This window comes from Notolepis coatsorum, assembly GCF_963971535.1.
Source record: "Notolepis coatsorum genome assembly, contig: SCAFFOLD_4426, whole genome shotgun sequence".
Classification (NCBI taxonomy): Eukaryota; Metazoa; Chordata; class Actinopteri; order Aulopiformes; family Paralepididae; genus Notolepis; species Notolepis coatsorum.
Window position 1 is genome coordinate 1 of NW_028169802.1, and position 12,015 is coordinate 12,015.

Genomic DNA, 12,015 nt, shown 5'->3' on the forward strand with positions numbered 1-12,015 from the left:
GTGTGTGTGTGTCTGTGTGTGTGTGTGTCTCTCTGTGTGTGTGAGTGTGTGTGTGTGTGTGTGTGTGTGTGTGTGTGTGTGTGTGTGTGTGTGTGTGTGTGTGTGTGTGTCTGTGTGTGTGTGTGTGTGTGTGTGTGTGTGTGTGTGTGTGTGTGTCTGTGTGTGTGTGTGTCTCTCTGTGTGTGTGAGTGTGTGTGTGTGTGTGTGTGTGTGTGTGTGTGTAGTGTGTGTGTGTGTGTGTGTCTGTGTGTGTGTGTGTCTCTCTGTGTGTGTGAGTGTGTGTGTGTGTGTGTGTGTGTGTGTGTGTGTGTGTGTGTGTGTGTGTGTGTGTGTGTGTGTGTTGTGTATGGTGTGTGTGTGTGTGTGTATATAGTCCACAGAGGACTGGGAGGCCACAGTGAGCATCACCTCTGTGCTCCTGCCCACCAGCTCCCGCTGTGGGAACCTGCTGCCCACAGAGCAGCTGTACACCGTCTCCCTGCCGCACAGCAACAGGTGGGACACTTGCAGCCTTTTGTCTTAAACCTGTACTAACCTGTCTGTGCCTTTTGAGGTCTTTATTGGAAACCCACCACTGCCACCCCCCCCCCCCCCCCCCTTCCCCCCCTCTTTACTATGTTTACTGTTCCCTGACTGGATGATAAATGACCAATCGGAACATTCCACTAAGTCTATTCAGGATTCGACCGATGTGTTTAAAGGGACAGTCCATATTTTTTCTGAATCTGATTTGCCACAAACTGGGACTCCCTTTTTGTCCATCGAAACCACTAAGTACCAGTGTAATATCTTTAGAGATATCGGAGGCAGAAAGAGTTAGTTACCGTTGTGTTAAGAACTCCAGTGCAAGTCAATGGGGGGGGCATGACACGTGGATATTGCTTAGCAACAGAAATTACATGCTTCGTGTTCCCATATCATCCTCATCGTCATGCCAACAAGATGTCCTGCTGAGAGACCAAACCACTGGTACAAGATGTCCTGCTGAAAGACCAAACCACTGGTCCAAGATGTCCTGCTGAGAGACCAAACCACTGGTCCAAGATGTCCTGCTGAGAGACCAAGCCACTGGTACAAGATGTCCTGCTGAGAGACCAAACCACTGGTCCAAGATGTCCTGCTGAGAGACCAAACCACTGGTACAAGATGTCCTGCTGAGAGACCAAACCACTGGTCCAAGATGTCCTGCTGAGAGACCAAACCACTGGTACAAGATGTGCTGCTGAGAGACCAAACCACTGGTCCAAGATGTCCTGCTGAGAGACCAAACCACTGGTACAAGATGTCCTGCTGAGAGACCAAACCACTGGTACAAGATGTGCTGCTGAGAGACCAAACCACTGGTACAAGATGTGCTGCTGAGAGACCAAGCCACTGGTCCAAGATGTCCTGCTGAGAGACCAAACCACTGGTCCAAGATGTTCTGCTGAGAGACCACACCACTGGTCCAAGATGTCCTGCTGAGAGACCAAACCACTGGTACAAGATGTGCTGCTGAGAGACCAAACCACTGGTACAAGATGTCCTGCTGAGAGACCACACCACTGGTACAAGATGTCCTGCTGAGAGACCAAACCACTGGTCCAAGATGTGCTGCTGAGAGACCAAACCACTGGTACAAGATGTCCTGCTGAGAGACCAAACCACTGGTCCAAGATGTCCTGCTTCCTACATCTTTTTTTTGTATACATTTTTTATTTTCAATAAAAAAATGTGTACAGGCAGAGCTAGTTCAGCCTCTCTGAGACGTACAGGCAGCTCTAATTCAGCCTCTCTGAGACGTACAGGCGGAGCTAGTTCAGCCTCTCTGAGACGTACAGGCAGAGCTAGTTCAGCCTCTCTGAGACGTACAGGCAGAGCTAGTTCAGCCTCTCTGAGACGTACAGGCGGAGCTAGTTCAGCCTCTCTGAGACGTACAGGCGGAGCTAGTTCAGCCTCTCTGAGACGTACAGGCAGAGCTAGTTCAGCCTCTCTGAGACGTACAGGCGGAGCTAGTTCAGCCTCTCTGAGACGTACAGGCGGAGCTAGTTCAGCCTCTCTGAGACGTACAGGCAGAGCTAGTTCAGCCTCTCTGAGACGTACAGGCGGAGCTAGTTCAGCCTCTCTGAGACGTACAGGCAGAGCTAGTTCAGCCTCTCTGAGACGTACAGGCGGAGCTAGTTCAGCCTCTCTGAGACGTACAGGCGGAGCTAGTTCAGCCTCTCTGAGACGTACAGGCGGAGCTAGTTCAGCCTCTCTGAGACGTACAGGCGGAGCTAGTTCAGCCTCTCTGAGACGTACAAGCGGAGCTAGTTCAGCCTCTCTGAGACGTACAGGCGGAGCTAGTTCAGCCTCTCTGAGACGTACAGGCGGAGCTAGTTCAGCCTCTCTGAGATGTACAGGCGGAGCTAGTTCAGCCTCTCTGAGACGTACAGGCGGAGCTAGTTCAGCCTCTCTGAGACGTACAGGCAGAGCTAGTTCAGCCTCTCTGAGACGTACAGGCAGAGCTAGTTCAGCCTCTCTGAGACGTACAGGCGGAGCTAGTTCAGCCTCTCTGAGACGTACAGGCGGAGCTAGTTCAGCCTCTCTGAGACGTACAGGCGGAGCTAGTTCAGCCTCTCTGAGACGTACAGGCAGCTCTAGTTCAGCCTCTCTGAGACGTACAGGCGGAGCTAGTTCAGCCTCTCTGAGACGTACAGGCGGAGCTAGTTCAGCCTCTCTGAGACGTACAGGCAGAGCTAGTTCAGCCTCTCTGAGACGTACAGGCAGAGCTAGTTCAGCCTCTCTGAGACGTACAGGCAGCTCTAGTTCAGCCTCTCTGAGACGTACAGGCGGAGCTAGTTCAGCCTCTCTGAGACGTACAGGCGGAGCTAGTTCAGCCTCTCTGAGACGTACAGGCGGAGCTAGTTCAGCCTCTCTGAGACGTACAGGCGGCGCTAGTTCAGCCTCTCTGAGACGTACAGGCGGAGCTAGTTCAGCCTCTCTGAGACGTACAGGCAGAGCTAGTTCAGCCTCTCTGAGACGTACAGGCGGAGCTAGTTCAGCCTCTCTGAGACGTACAGGCAGAGCTAGTTCAGCCTCTCTGAGAAGTACAGGCAGCGCTTCAAGATTCAAGATTCAAGAGGTTTATTTGTCACATACATACCAGAGGGCATACAGTGAAATGCGGGTGGTCATGCCCGCATCGATTGTGCAATAATACTAATAATAAAATAGACATAAAAAAACAGGTAATAAGAAGACATAGAAGTGCATGATAAAAATAGACATAGCTAAATTCCTGAGAAGGCACTGGGTCCTATGTACACTACTATACAATATACAGTTTTAACGCCGTCATTGTGTTTTACTTACTATATCTAAACTGTACTATACAAGAACCACATCGGTTCTTTCCTTTAAAGTGACTTTTATATTCCTCATTCCTTTAAAGTGACTTTTATATTCCTCATTCCTTTAAAGTGACTTTTCCATTTTGTTTAAAGTGACATTTTGTTTAAAGCGCCTAGTTTAGAGGCAGCGCTGCGTTATTTCGCTGTATATTATCCATCCTTTGACGTGAGCGTCCGGATCACGCTGTGCATTAGTCGAGCGTGAAGAAAAGGCAGAGCCGGCTCACTGTCTCGATACCTAAACGTGGGGCCGTGTGTTGTTTTAAACCCGTTGAAAAGCCTTTCAGAGTGACAGCTCGTCTGGAACTAACTAACAGGGCCCGCCCCCCTGACCGGATCTGACTGGTCGGCTGGACCGTGACCCCTCCCCTGCTGTTCCCTTCTGGGATTGGTTGGTTGGTCGCTCTGCCAGAACCAATTAGCAAAGTGACCCAAAACCACAGGGGAGGGAAACGGATGACGCGGCGAGGCTGCAGAGGACACCCTGGGATCGGGGGTTGAGGGGAGAGAGGGAATGAAGGAAGGAAGGAGAGAGGGAAGGAGAGAGGGGAACTTGGGGGAGAGAGGGGAGGAATGAGGGGAAGGAGAGAGGGAAGGAATGAGGGAAGGAGAGAGGGAAGGAGAGAGGGAAGGAATGAGGGAAGGAGAGAGGGAAGGAGTGAGGGAAGGAGAGAGGGAAGGAGTGAGGGGAACTTGGGGGAGAGAGGGGAGGAATGAGGGGAAGGAGAGAGGGAAGGAATGAAGGGAAGGAGAGAGGGAAGGAATGAGGGAAGGAGAGAGGGAAGGAATGATGGAAGGAGAGAGGGAAGGAATGATGGAAGAGAGAGAGGGAAGGAGTGAGGGGAACTTGGGGGAGAGAGGGAAGGAATGAGGGAAGGAGAGAGGGAAGTAATGAGGGAAGGAGAGAGGGAAGGAATGATGGAAGGAATGAGGGAACTTGAGGGAGAGAGGGAAGGAATGATGGAAGGAGAGAGGGAAGGAATAATGGAAGGAGAGAGGGAAGGAATAATGGAAGGAGAGAGGGAAGGAGTGAGGGGAACTTGGGGGAGAGAGGGAAGGAATGAGGGAAGGAGAGAGGGGAGGAATGAGGGAAGGAGAGAGGGAAGGAATGAGGGAACTTGAGGGAGAGAGGGGAGGAATGAAGGAAGGAGAGAGGGAAGGAATGAGGGGAGGAGAGGGGGGAAGGAATGAAGGAAGGAGAGAGGGGAGGAATGAGGGAACTTGGGGGGAGTGAGGGGAGGAATGAGAGAACTTGGGGGAGAGAGGAAGGAATGAGGGGAACGTGGAACTAAAAAGGACAATAACACTACCTTGTGAAAATTGTATATTTCAGTTAGTTAGATAGTTAATTATATTGTTTACACTGCTTGTGTTTTTACTACCTGTACACCCCCCCCCCCCCCCCCCCCCCCCCCCCCATGCTGCTATGATGCCTGAATTTCCCCCAAGGCGATCAATAAAGGAATATCTTGAATGACAAAACGTAAGATGTAAAAACGGTGTCTATCGCCACCCGTCTGTCGTCCCCTGCAGGTACGTCCAGATGCCGCGCCCCTTCTGCTTCGAGCCCGGTAACCGGTACATCGCCGCCATCCGGTTCCAACGCCACGGCGTCTCCCACAGACACCTCACCGCCTTCATCCTCATCGACTCGGTGAGAGGGGGGGGTGAGAGGGGGGGTGAGAGGGAGGATGAGAGGGAGGATGAGAGAGAGAGGATGAGAGGGCCTCCCGCTCGCCTCCTTCGTCCACTCAGGGTTAAATCAAGTTCAAGTTCTACATTTGTCAAATACACAACAATACAGGGGCCTTCTTGCAGGTAATGACATTGTTGTGTTTGGAGCCCAGACTCAACAGTGCACAATTAACTCATTCAGCGCCGGAGCTTAATCCGCGAGATGGCGCTAGAACGCCACCGCTTTAATCAACGGGGGGGGGGGGGGGGGGGGGGGGGCCCTGCGAGATTTGCGAGTGCATAATATATATCTTAAATTATAGCTATGGGTCTAATACACCCGTCGATCGTCAGTGGGTTGCTTCCAGTCAACATGTACAAAACGGATTGTTTTTTCATCTGTACATTTCCGTTTTATACCGTTTTGAATACGAGTATAGTTTTGGTGATTTCTAGTAATCCCAGGAAAAGACGCGATAATAGCCCTTTAGTGGAATACACAAAACATGTTGCCTGATTATCGAATCTTCCTGAAATCAACGCTAGATCATCATTATTATCCTTCCTCGTGCAAGAATGAAAAGAGCCCTGGACCGCGGGCTCCCCCCGCCAACGGCACACATACACACACAGAGACAGCGTCGATCGGGGTAGAAATAAATATCAGATCAACGATCAAATTTATATATAGTGTCCTTACCTGGTATCTGATGTAATGCAAAAGAAATAATCCAATTATCTGATCGCCATTCCAAATACTGCTCGTGGAGGTCCGTCGCACATTACCGAGCGGTACACACTGACGGGCGGGCGGGGTTACTGTTCCAATGCATCGTTGTATCTGCGTAACTTGCCTGAGTATTTAAACCCCGCCCGCACGGCTCGGATCGTCCCAGAAAAGAAACGACACCATTCCTAATGGAGTGCAATACCAGCTGGAAGGCGTAGGCGGCGATATTTGCCCTTTTGCGAGCTCAGACCCATTCCCAACGATAACATCAGGCTGGATGGATGAAAATGAATGGATATCGCTAATAAAAGAAATAACGATTAAAACCCGACTATACTCGGGTCTGGTGCTGAACGGTCGGCGAGTTAACCCGACTATCATCGTGACTGGTGCTGAATGAGTTAAGAAACAACAATGAATACAAGAATGGTAACAATATCTTCATAATTCATCAAATGGATGAATTCGATTCAAGTTTGTACTGTAGTGGAAACTAGACTTATCGATTATATCGTTGACAGATCTTCTGATCAAAATAGGTTTAATAGTAAAAACAATGAATACAAAATACATGTGGGTTAAATGAGCTTTGGCTGAGAGGAGTGCTCTCCTCTGGCCAGCTAGGAGACACTGAGGAAGAGGAGTGCTCTCCCCTGGCCAGCTAGGAGACACTGAGGAAGAGGAGTGCTCTCCCCTGGCCAGCTAGGAGACACTGAGGAAGAGGAGTGCTCTCCCCTGGCCAGCTAGGAGACACTGAGGAAGATGAGTGCTCTCCTCTGGCCAGCTAGGAGACACTGAGGAAGAGGAGTGCTCTCCTGTGGCCAGCTAGGAGACACTGAGGAAGAGGAGTGCTCTCCTCTGGCCAGCTAGGAGACACTGAGGAAGAGGAGTGCTCTCCTCTGGCCAGCTAGGAGACACTGAGGAAGAGGAGCGCTCTCCTGTGGCCAGCTGGGAGACACTGAGGAAGAGGAGTGCTCTCCTGTGGCCAGCTAGGAGACACTGAGGAGAGGAGCGCTCTCCTCTGGCCAGCTAGGAGACACTGAGGAAGAGGAGTGCTCTCCTGTGGCCAGCTAGGAGACACTGAGGAAGAGGAAGTGCTCTCCTCTGGCCAGCTAGGAGACACTGAGGAAGAGGAGTGCTCTCCTCTGGCCAGCTAGGAGACACTGAGGAAGAGGAGTGCTCTCCCCTGGCCAGCTAGGAGACACTGAGGAAGAGGAGTGCTCTCCTGTGGCCAGCTAGGAGACACTGAGGGAAGAGGAGCGCTCTCCTCTGGCCAGCTAGGAGACACTGAAGAAGAGGAGTGCTCTCCTCTGGCCAGCTAGGAGACACTGAGGGGAAGAGGAGTGCTCTCCTGTGGCCAGCTAGGAGACACTGAGGAAGAGGAGTGCTCTCCTCTGGCCAGCTAGGAGACACTGAGGAAGAGGAGTGCTCTCCTCTGGCCAGCTAGGAGACACTGAGGAAGAGGAGTGCTCTCCTCTGGCCAGCTAGGAGACACTGAAGAAGAGGAGTGCTCTCTGACCAGCTAGGAGACACTGAGGAAGAGGAGTGCTCCTCTGGTCAGCTAGGAGACACTGAGGAAGAGGAGTGCTCCCCTGGCCAGCTAGGAGACACTGAGGAAGAGGAGTGCTCTCCCCTGGCCAGCTAGGAGACACTGAGGAAGAGGAGCGCTCTCCTCTGGCCAGCTAGGAGACACTGAGGAAGAGGAGTGCTCTCCTCTGGCCAGCTAGGAGACACTGAGGAAGAGGAGTGCTCCCCTGGCCAGCTAGGAGACACTGAGGAAGAGGAGTGCTCTCCCCTGGTCAGCTAGGAGACACTGAGGAAGAGGAGTGCTCTCCCCTGGTCAGCTAGGAGACACTGAGGAAGAGGAGTGCTCTCCTCTGACCAGCTAGGAGACACTGAGGAAGAGGAGTGCTCTCCCCTGGCCAGCTAGGAGACACTGAGGAAGAGGAGTGCTCTCCTCTGGCCAGCTAGGAGACACTGAGGAGGAGAGGAGTGCTGTCCTCTGGCCAGCTAGGAGACACTGAGGAAGAGGAGTGCTCTCAAACTGTCCAGCTAGGGGACACTGAGGAAGAGGAGTGCTCTCCTCTGTCCAGCTAGGGGACACTGAGGAAGAGGAGTGCTCTCCCCTGGCCAGCTAGGAGACACTGAGGAAGAGGAGCGCTCTCCTCTGGCCAGCTAGGAGACACTGAGGAAGAGGAGCGCTCTCCCCTGGCCAGCTAGGAGACACTGAGGAAGAGGAGCGCTCTCCTCTGGCCAGCTAGGAGACACTGAGGAAGAGGAGTGCTCTCCTCTGGCCAGCTAGGGGACACTGAGGAAGAGGAGCGCTCTCCTCTGGCCAGCTAGGAGACACTGAGGAAGAGGAGTGCTCTCCTCTGGCCAGCTAGGAGACACTGAAGAAGAGGAGTGCTCTCCTCTGGCCAGCTAGGGGACACTGAGGAAGAGGAGTGCTCTCCCCTGGCCAGCTAGGAGACACTGAGGAAGAGGAGTGCTCTCCTCTGTCCAGCTAGGAGACACTGAGGAAGAGGAGTGCTCTCCTCTGGCCAGCTAGGAGACACTGAGGAAGAGGAGTGCTCTCCTCTGTCCAGCTAGGAGACACTGAGGAAGAGGCGGAGACACTTAATCTTTAGTATAGAGAGGGGTGCCTGCCCCCAAGTGACACTGGCACAATGACACTGACTGCGCTGCACTAGTCCTTACTGGAACTCTGCACTTTACACTTTTGTCATGTACAAAGGTCTGATGACCACACAGAATAGTAACTGGAGCCGGCCGCACATGAACAAAAAAACAGCCTCTCTCAGTAAATGCTTTTAAAACAGTCCCGGGCAGGTAAGAAAGAAACAACACAAGACGTTTTCCAAATAGTAAAGTATATATTTTATGGTGGTAGGGATTTAAACCTCCTCCATAGTGCACAGGGAAAAGGGTAGGGGGAGAACAAACAAGGGTATACATACAGACAAACAAACACTTAGCAAAACATCAACGTGTCCGTCATAGGACACCACAACCAGTACAGGATTAATCCACACCAAGTGGTAAATGGCACCAAGCCACACAGTATCGCTCCACAGCTACAGCTAGGCAAGAAGGGCAACCTCCTCACTCCACTCTGGAACGTGGCAGTGATTCCAATGAGGCGCCCCTGTGTGTGTGTCATCTTCCAGATTATATCCCACTCATCCAACTGACTGCCCACAGGTGCAATCAAGTAGGTGCAATCAGCTCAATCAGGGGGATGAGTGGTATCTGGGAAAGGGAGAAAGAAAAACAGGATTAGAAGATGACACATCACACAAACAAAAATAACATAACACATACTAATTATACTAACCTGATGTTCACATGGTCTTCCCAATACAGTAATAATGATAATGACCAACCCACGTACGTCACACTTTATATATATATATATATATATATATATATATATATATATATATATATATATATATATATATGTATTTAAATGATTAATCCTCCACTGCACTGTTTTTTGTCATGTGTCTGTGTTGGTGTTTGTCGTTACTGTGAAAAAAGAAATGAAAAATGCATACACTGTAATGCTGCAACAATTACCAATGTGTTTTTACACAAATGGCTTAATAAAGGAATCTGAATCTGAGTGGGGGGGCTGTAGCCTTTGGCCTCTGTTGTGGAATATTTTAAATGAGCCAAACAGTGAACTGTAGAAATTCAGAAAGTAGTTTATTTTCTGTGGCCACAGAAAGTATCCTCAGTTTACAATCAAGTGTAGCACGAGCGTCTGACCAGAAAGTGGGAGCGAGGACGTTAAATACACAAACTTGGAATATGAAAACAAAGATGGGTTTAGGGGTTTTGTCGTATCCGACACAAGATTGACGCGAAACAAAAGACAAACAGAGAAAAGGACAAGATGACATATTCTGAAAATATGACATTATCTAAGACAAACTGTCCCCTTGTCCTTCGTCGTTTTTTTTAAGAACACTTAAGACTAGTGTCTGAGAAACTGTATACCTGACTATATTAACTAGTCAAGGCTGTAAAGAGAATATGTATTTAACAGAGCTACATGCTGTCTAGAGTACTAATAGGCCCAGTAAACTGTACAAATTATGTAGTAGGATGAAACACATAATATTTTCCATAACACCTCTCAGCTAGGTGTGAACTAAGCTATTGTTTGGGGCAACCAAAATGGATTCTTCAGAAGGGCCGGGGGGCCAGTCAGGTCGGGGGGCCGACAGTGTTTGCAGTCTGTGTTTTGTCAAACCATACAAAGGATGCAGACCTGTATCAAAATACTTAGTATACGGGGCGGTCAGGTGGCGTAGCGGAGATTGTGCTCGTCACCAATGCAAGAGGCTGCGGTCTCGACTCCCGGAGAGTCAGCATTGCCTTGGCTCGGGCTGATCGCTATACTAACTCGTTTGGCTGAGTTAGGGGGAGGGGAGCCGTTAGGTGGGTCCTGGGCGTTGTGGACAGCGACCCCTACAGTTCGGTCGGGGCGCCTGCTCAGCGAGGGTAGGATCTGGAGAGAGGTAGTGCGACCTCCCACACGTTACACTCTCCCGGTGAGAGGTCTGCGCTGCCAGGCTGGCTGCCGGCTGGCTGCACATGCGTCGGAGGAAAGCATGTGACAGTCTCTGGCCTCTCGGACCAACAGTAGGGGGGGAGTGCGCAACAACCAGGAAGGGAGTTGGGAATTGGCATAACGACTAACAGTGGGATGGGAGGACAATCGTAAAAAGAAGGAGGGGGAAAAAAGATAATAAAAAAAAAAAAAAAAATACTTAGTATACATCTCATGAACCCTTTAACACCGTGGCACAGTGTAAACCAGTTCCACACGCAAAACAAATCACACAACCACATCTCTTTTGTGAAACAATTATACAGCCTTTATAATCAGCTGTCGAAACCTTTACGAATATGAAAACGAATATGAAAGCAAGTGTGTGACCCATTATTCCAAGGTCCAAGATCAGTTGAGGTCCTCGGAATGTTGCTCAGGTGGCTCCACCTAGTGGTTTCAAATATATGTGCAGTTATTAAACTCCTGAATTCAGATTCCTCTTCTGCTAAACCTATGTCGTTATTTTCTTAGGTGTGGGTGTTTTTTTTCTCAGCCACATATTATTATATTATTATACATATATAATATATATATTAGTGTTGGGGGGAAATATCGGTACAGTATAGTATCGCGATACTTTGCACGGCGATATTGTATCGATACAAGGACGCCAAGTATCGATATTTTATTATTATTTTAAAAATAATAATAATAATAAAACATTTAAAAAAAAAATTATAAGGAAGTTGCATTGTTAATTTCAATACCTGTAATAGTACAGTCGTCCACACACACACACACACGCACGCGCACACATGTGCATTCAGTTAAGTTGGAATATGACTGTAATACAAACAGTTCAGTTCGTGATAATATCGTATCGTGAGGCCTCTGGTGATTCCCACCCCTAATATATATATATATATATAATTTTTTCATAAACCCATGAACAGTCCCTGCTCCTATTCTAATCTCCATCCATCGTCTTTCACTCCCGGTCCGCCTCACAGCTGGTCCTCATCCCAAGTACACCGAGCTGCCCGGTTTTCCAGGGCAACGAGCAGGAGGCGGGGGGAGCGGCGGGGACGAGATGATTCGCTACATGTGCCTGGACTCCTTCATGGTCACGCCCACACCGGCGCTGGCCGAGATGTGCTCCAAGCTCATCTGCAGCATCTCGGGCCTCATCCACGACGGAGCGCTGGGTGGGCGGAGAGACACACACAATACACACACAATACACACACAATACACACACAATACACACACAATACACACACAATACACACACAATACACACACAATACACACACAATACACACAATACACACACAATACATACACAATACACACACAATACACACACAATACACACACAATACATACACAATACACACACAATACACACACAATACATACACAATACACACACAATACATACACAATACACACACAATACACACACAATACACACACAATACACACACAATACACAGACTACACACGATACACACAATACATAAGATACACACAACACACACAATACACAGACTACACACGATACACACAATATACACAATACACAGACTACACACGATACACACAATACACACACAATACACAGACTACACACGATACACACACAATACACACAATACATACACAATATACACAATACA

General features: G+C 49.4%; 1 protein-coding gene across 1 annotated transcript; it reads left to right on the forward strand.

The window, feature by feature from the left end:
• Window positions 1-373: 373 nt before the first annotated feature.
• Window positions 374-11,430, forward strand: LOC311248021 (laminin subunit beta-1-like; the record flags this gene model as incomplete). The annotated part of the gene is made up of 3 exons (XM_084338986.1): window positions 374-495; window positions 4,905-5,025; window positions 11,347-11,430. Coding segments are annotated over 3 exons (327 nt in total), but the record flags the coding sequence as incomplete, so codon positions are not given.
• Window positions 11,431-12,015: the final 585 nt, after the last annotated feature.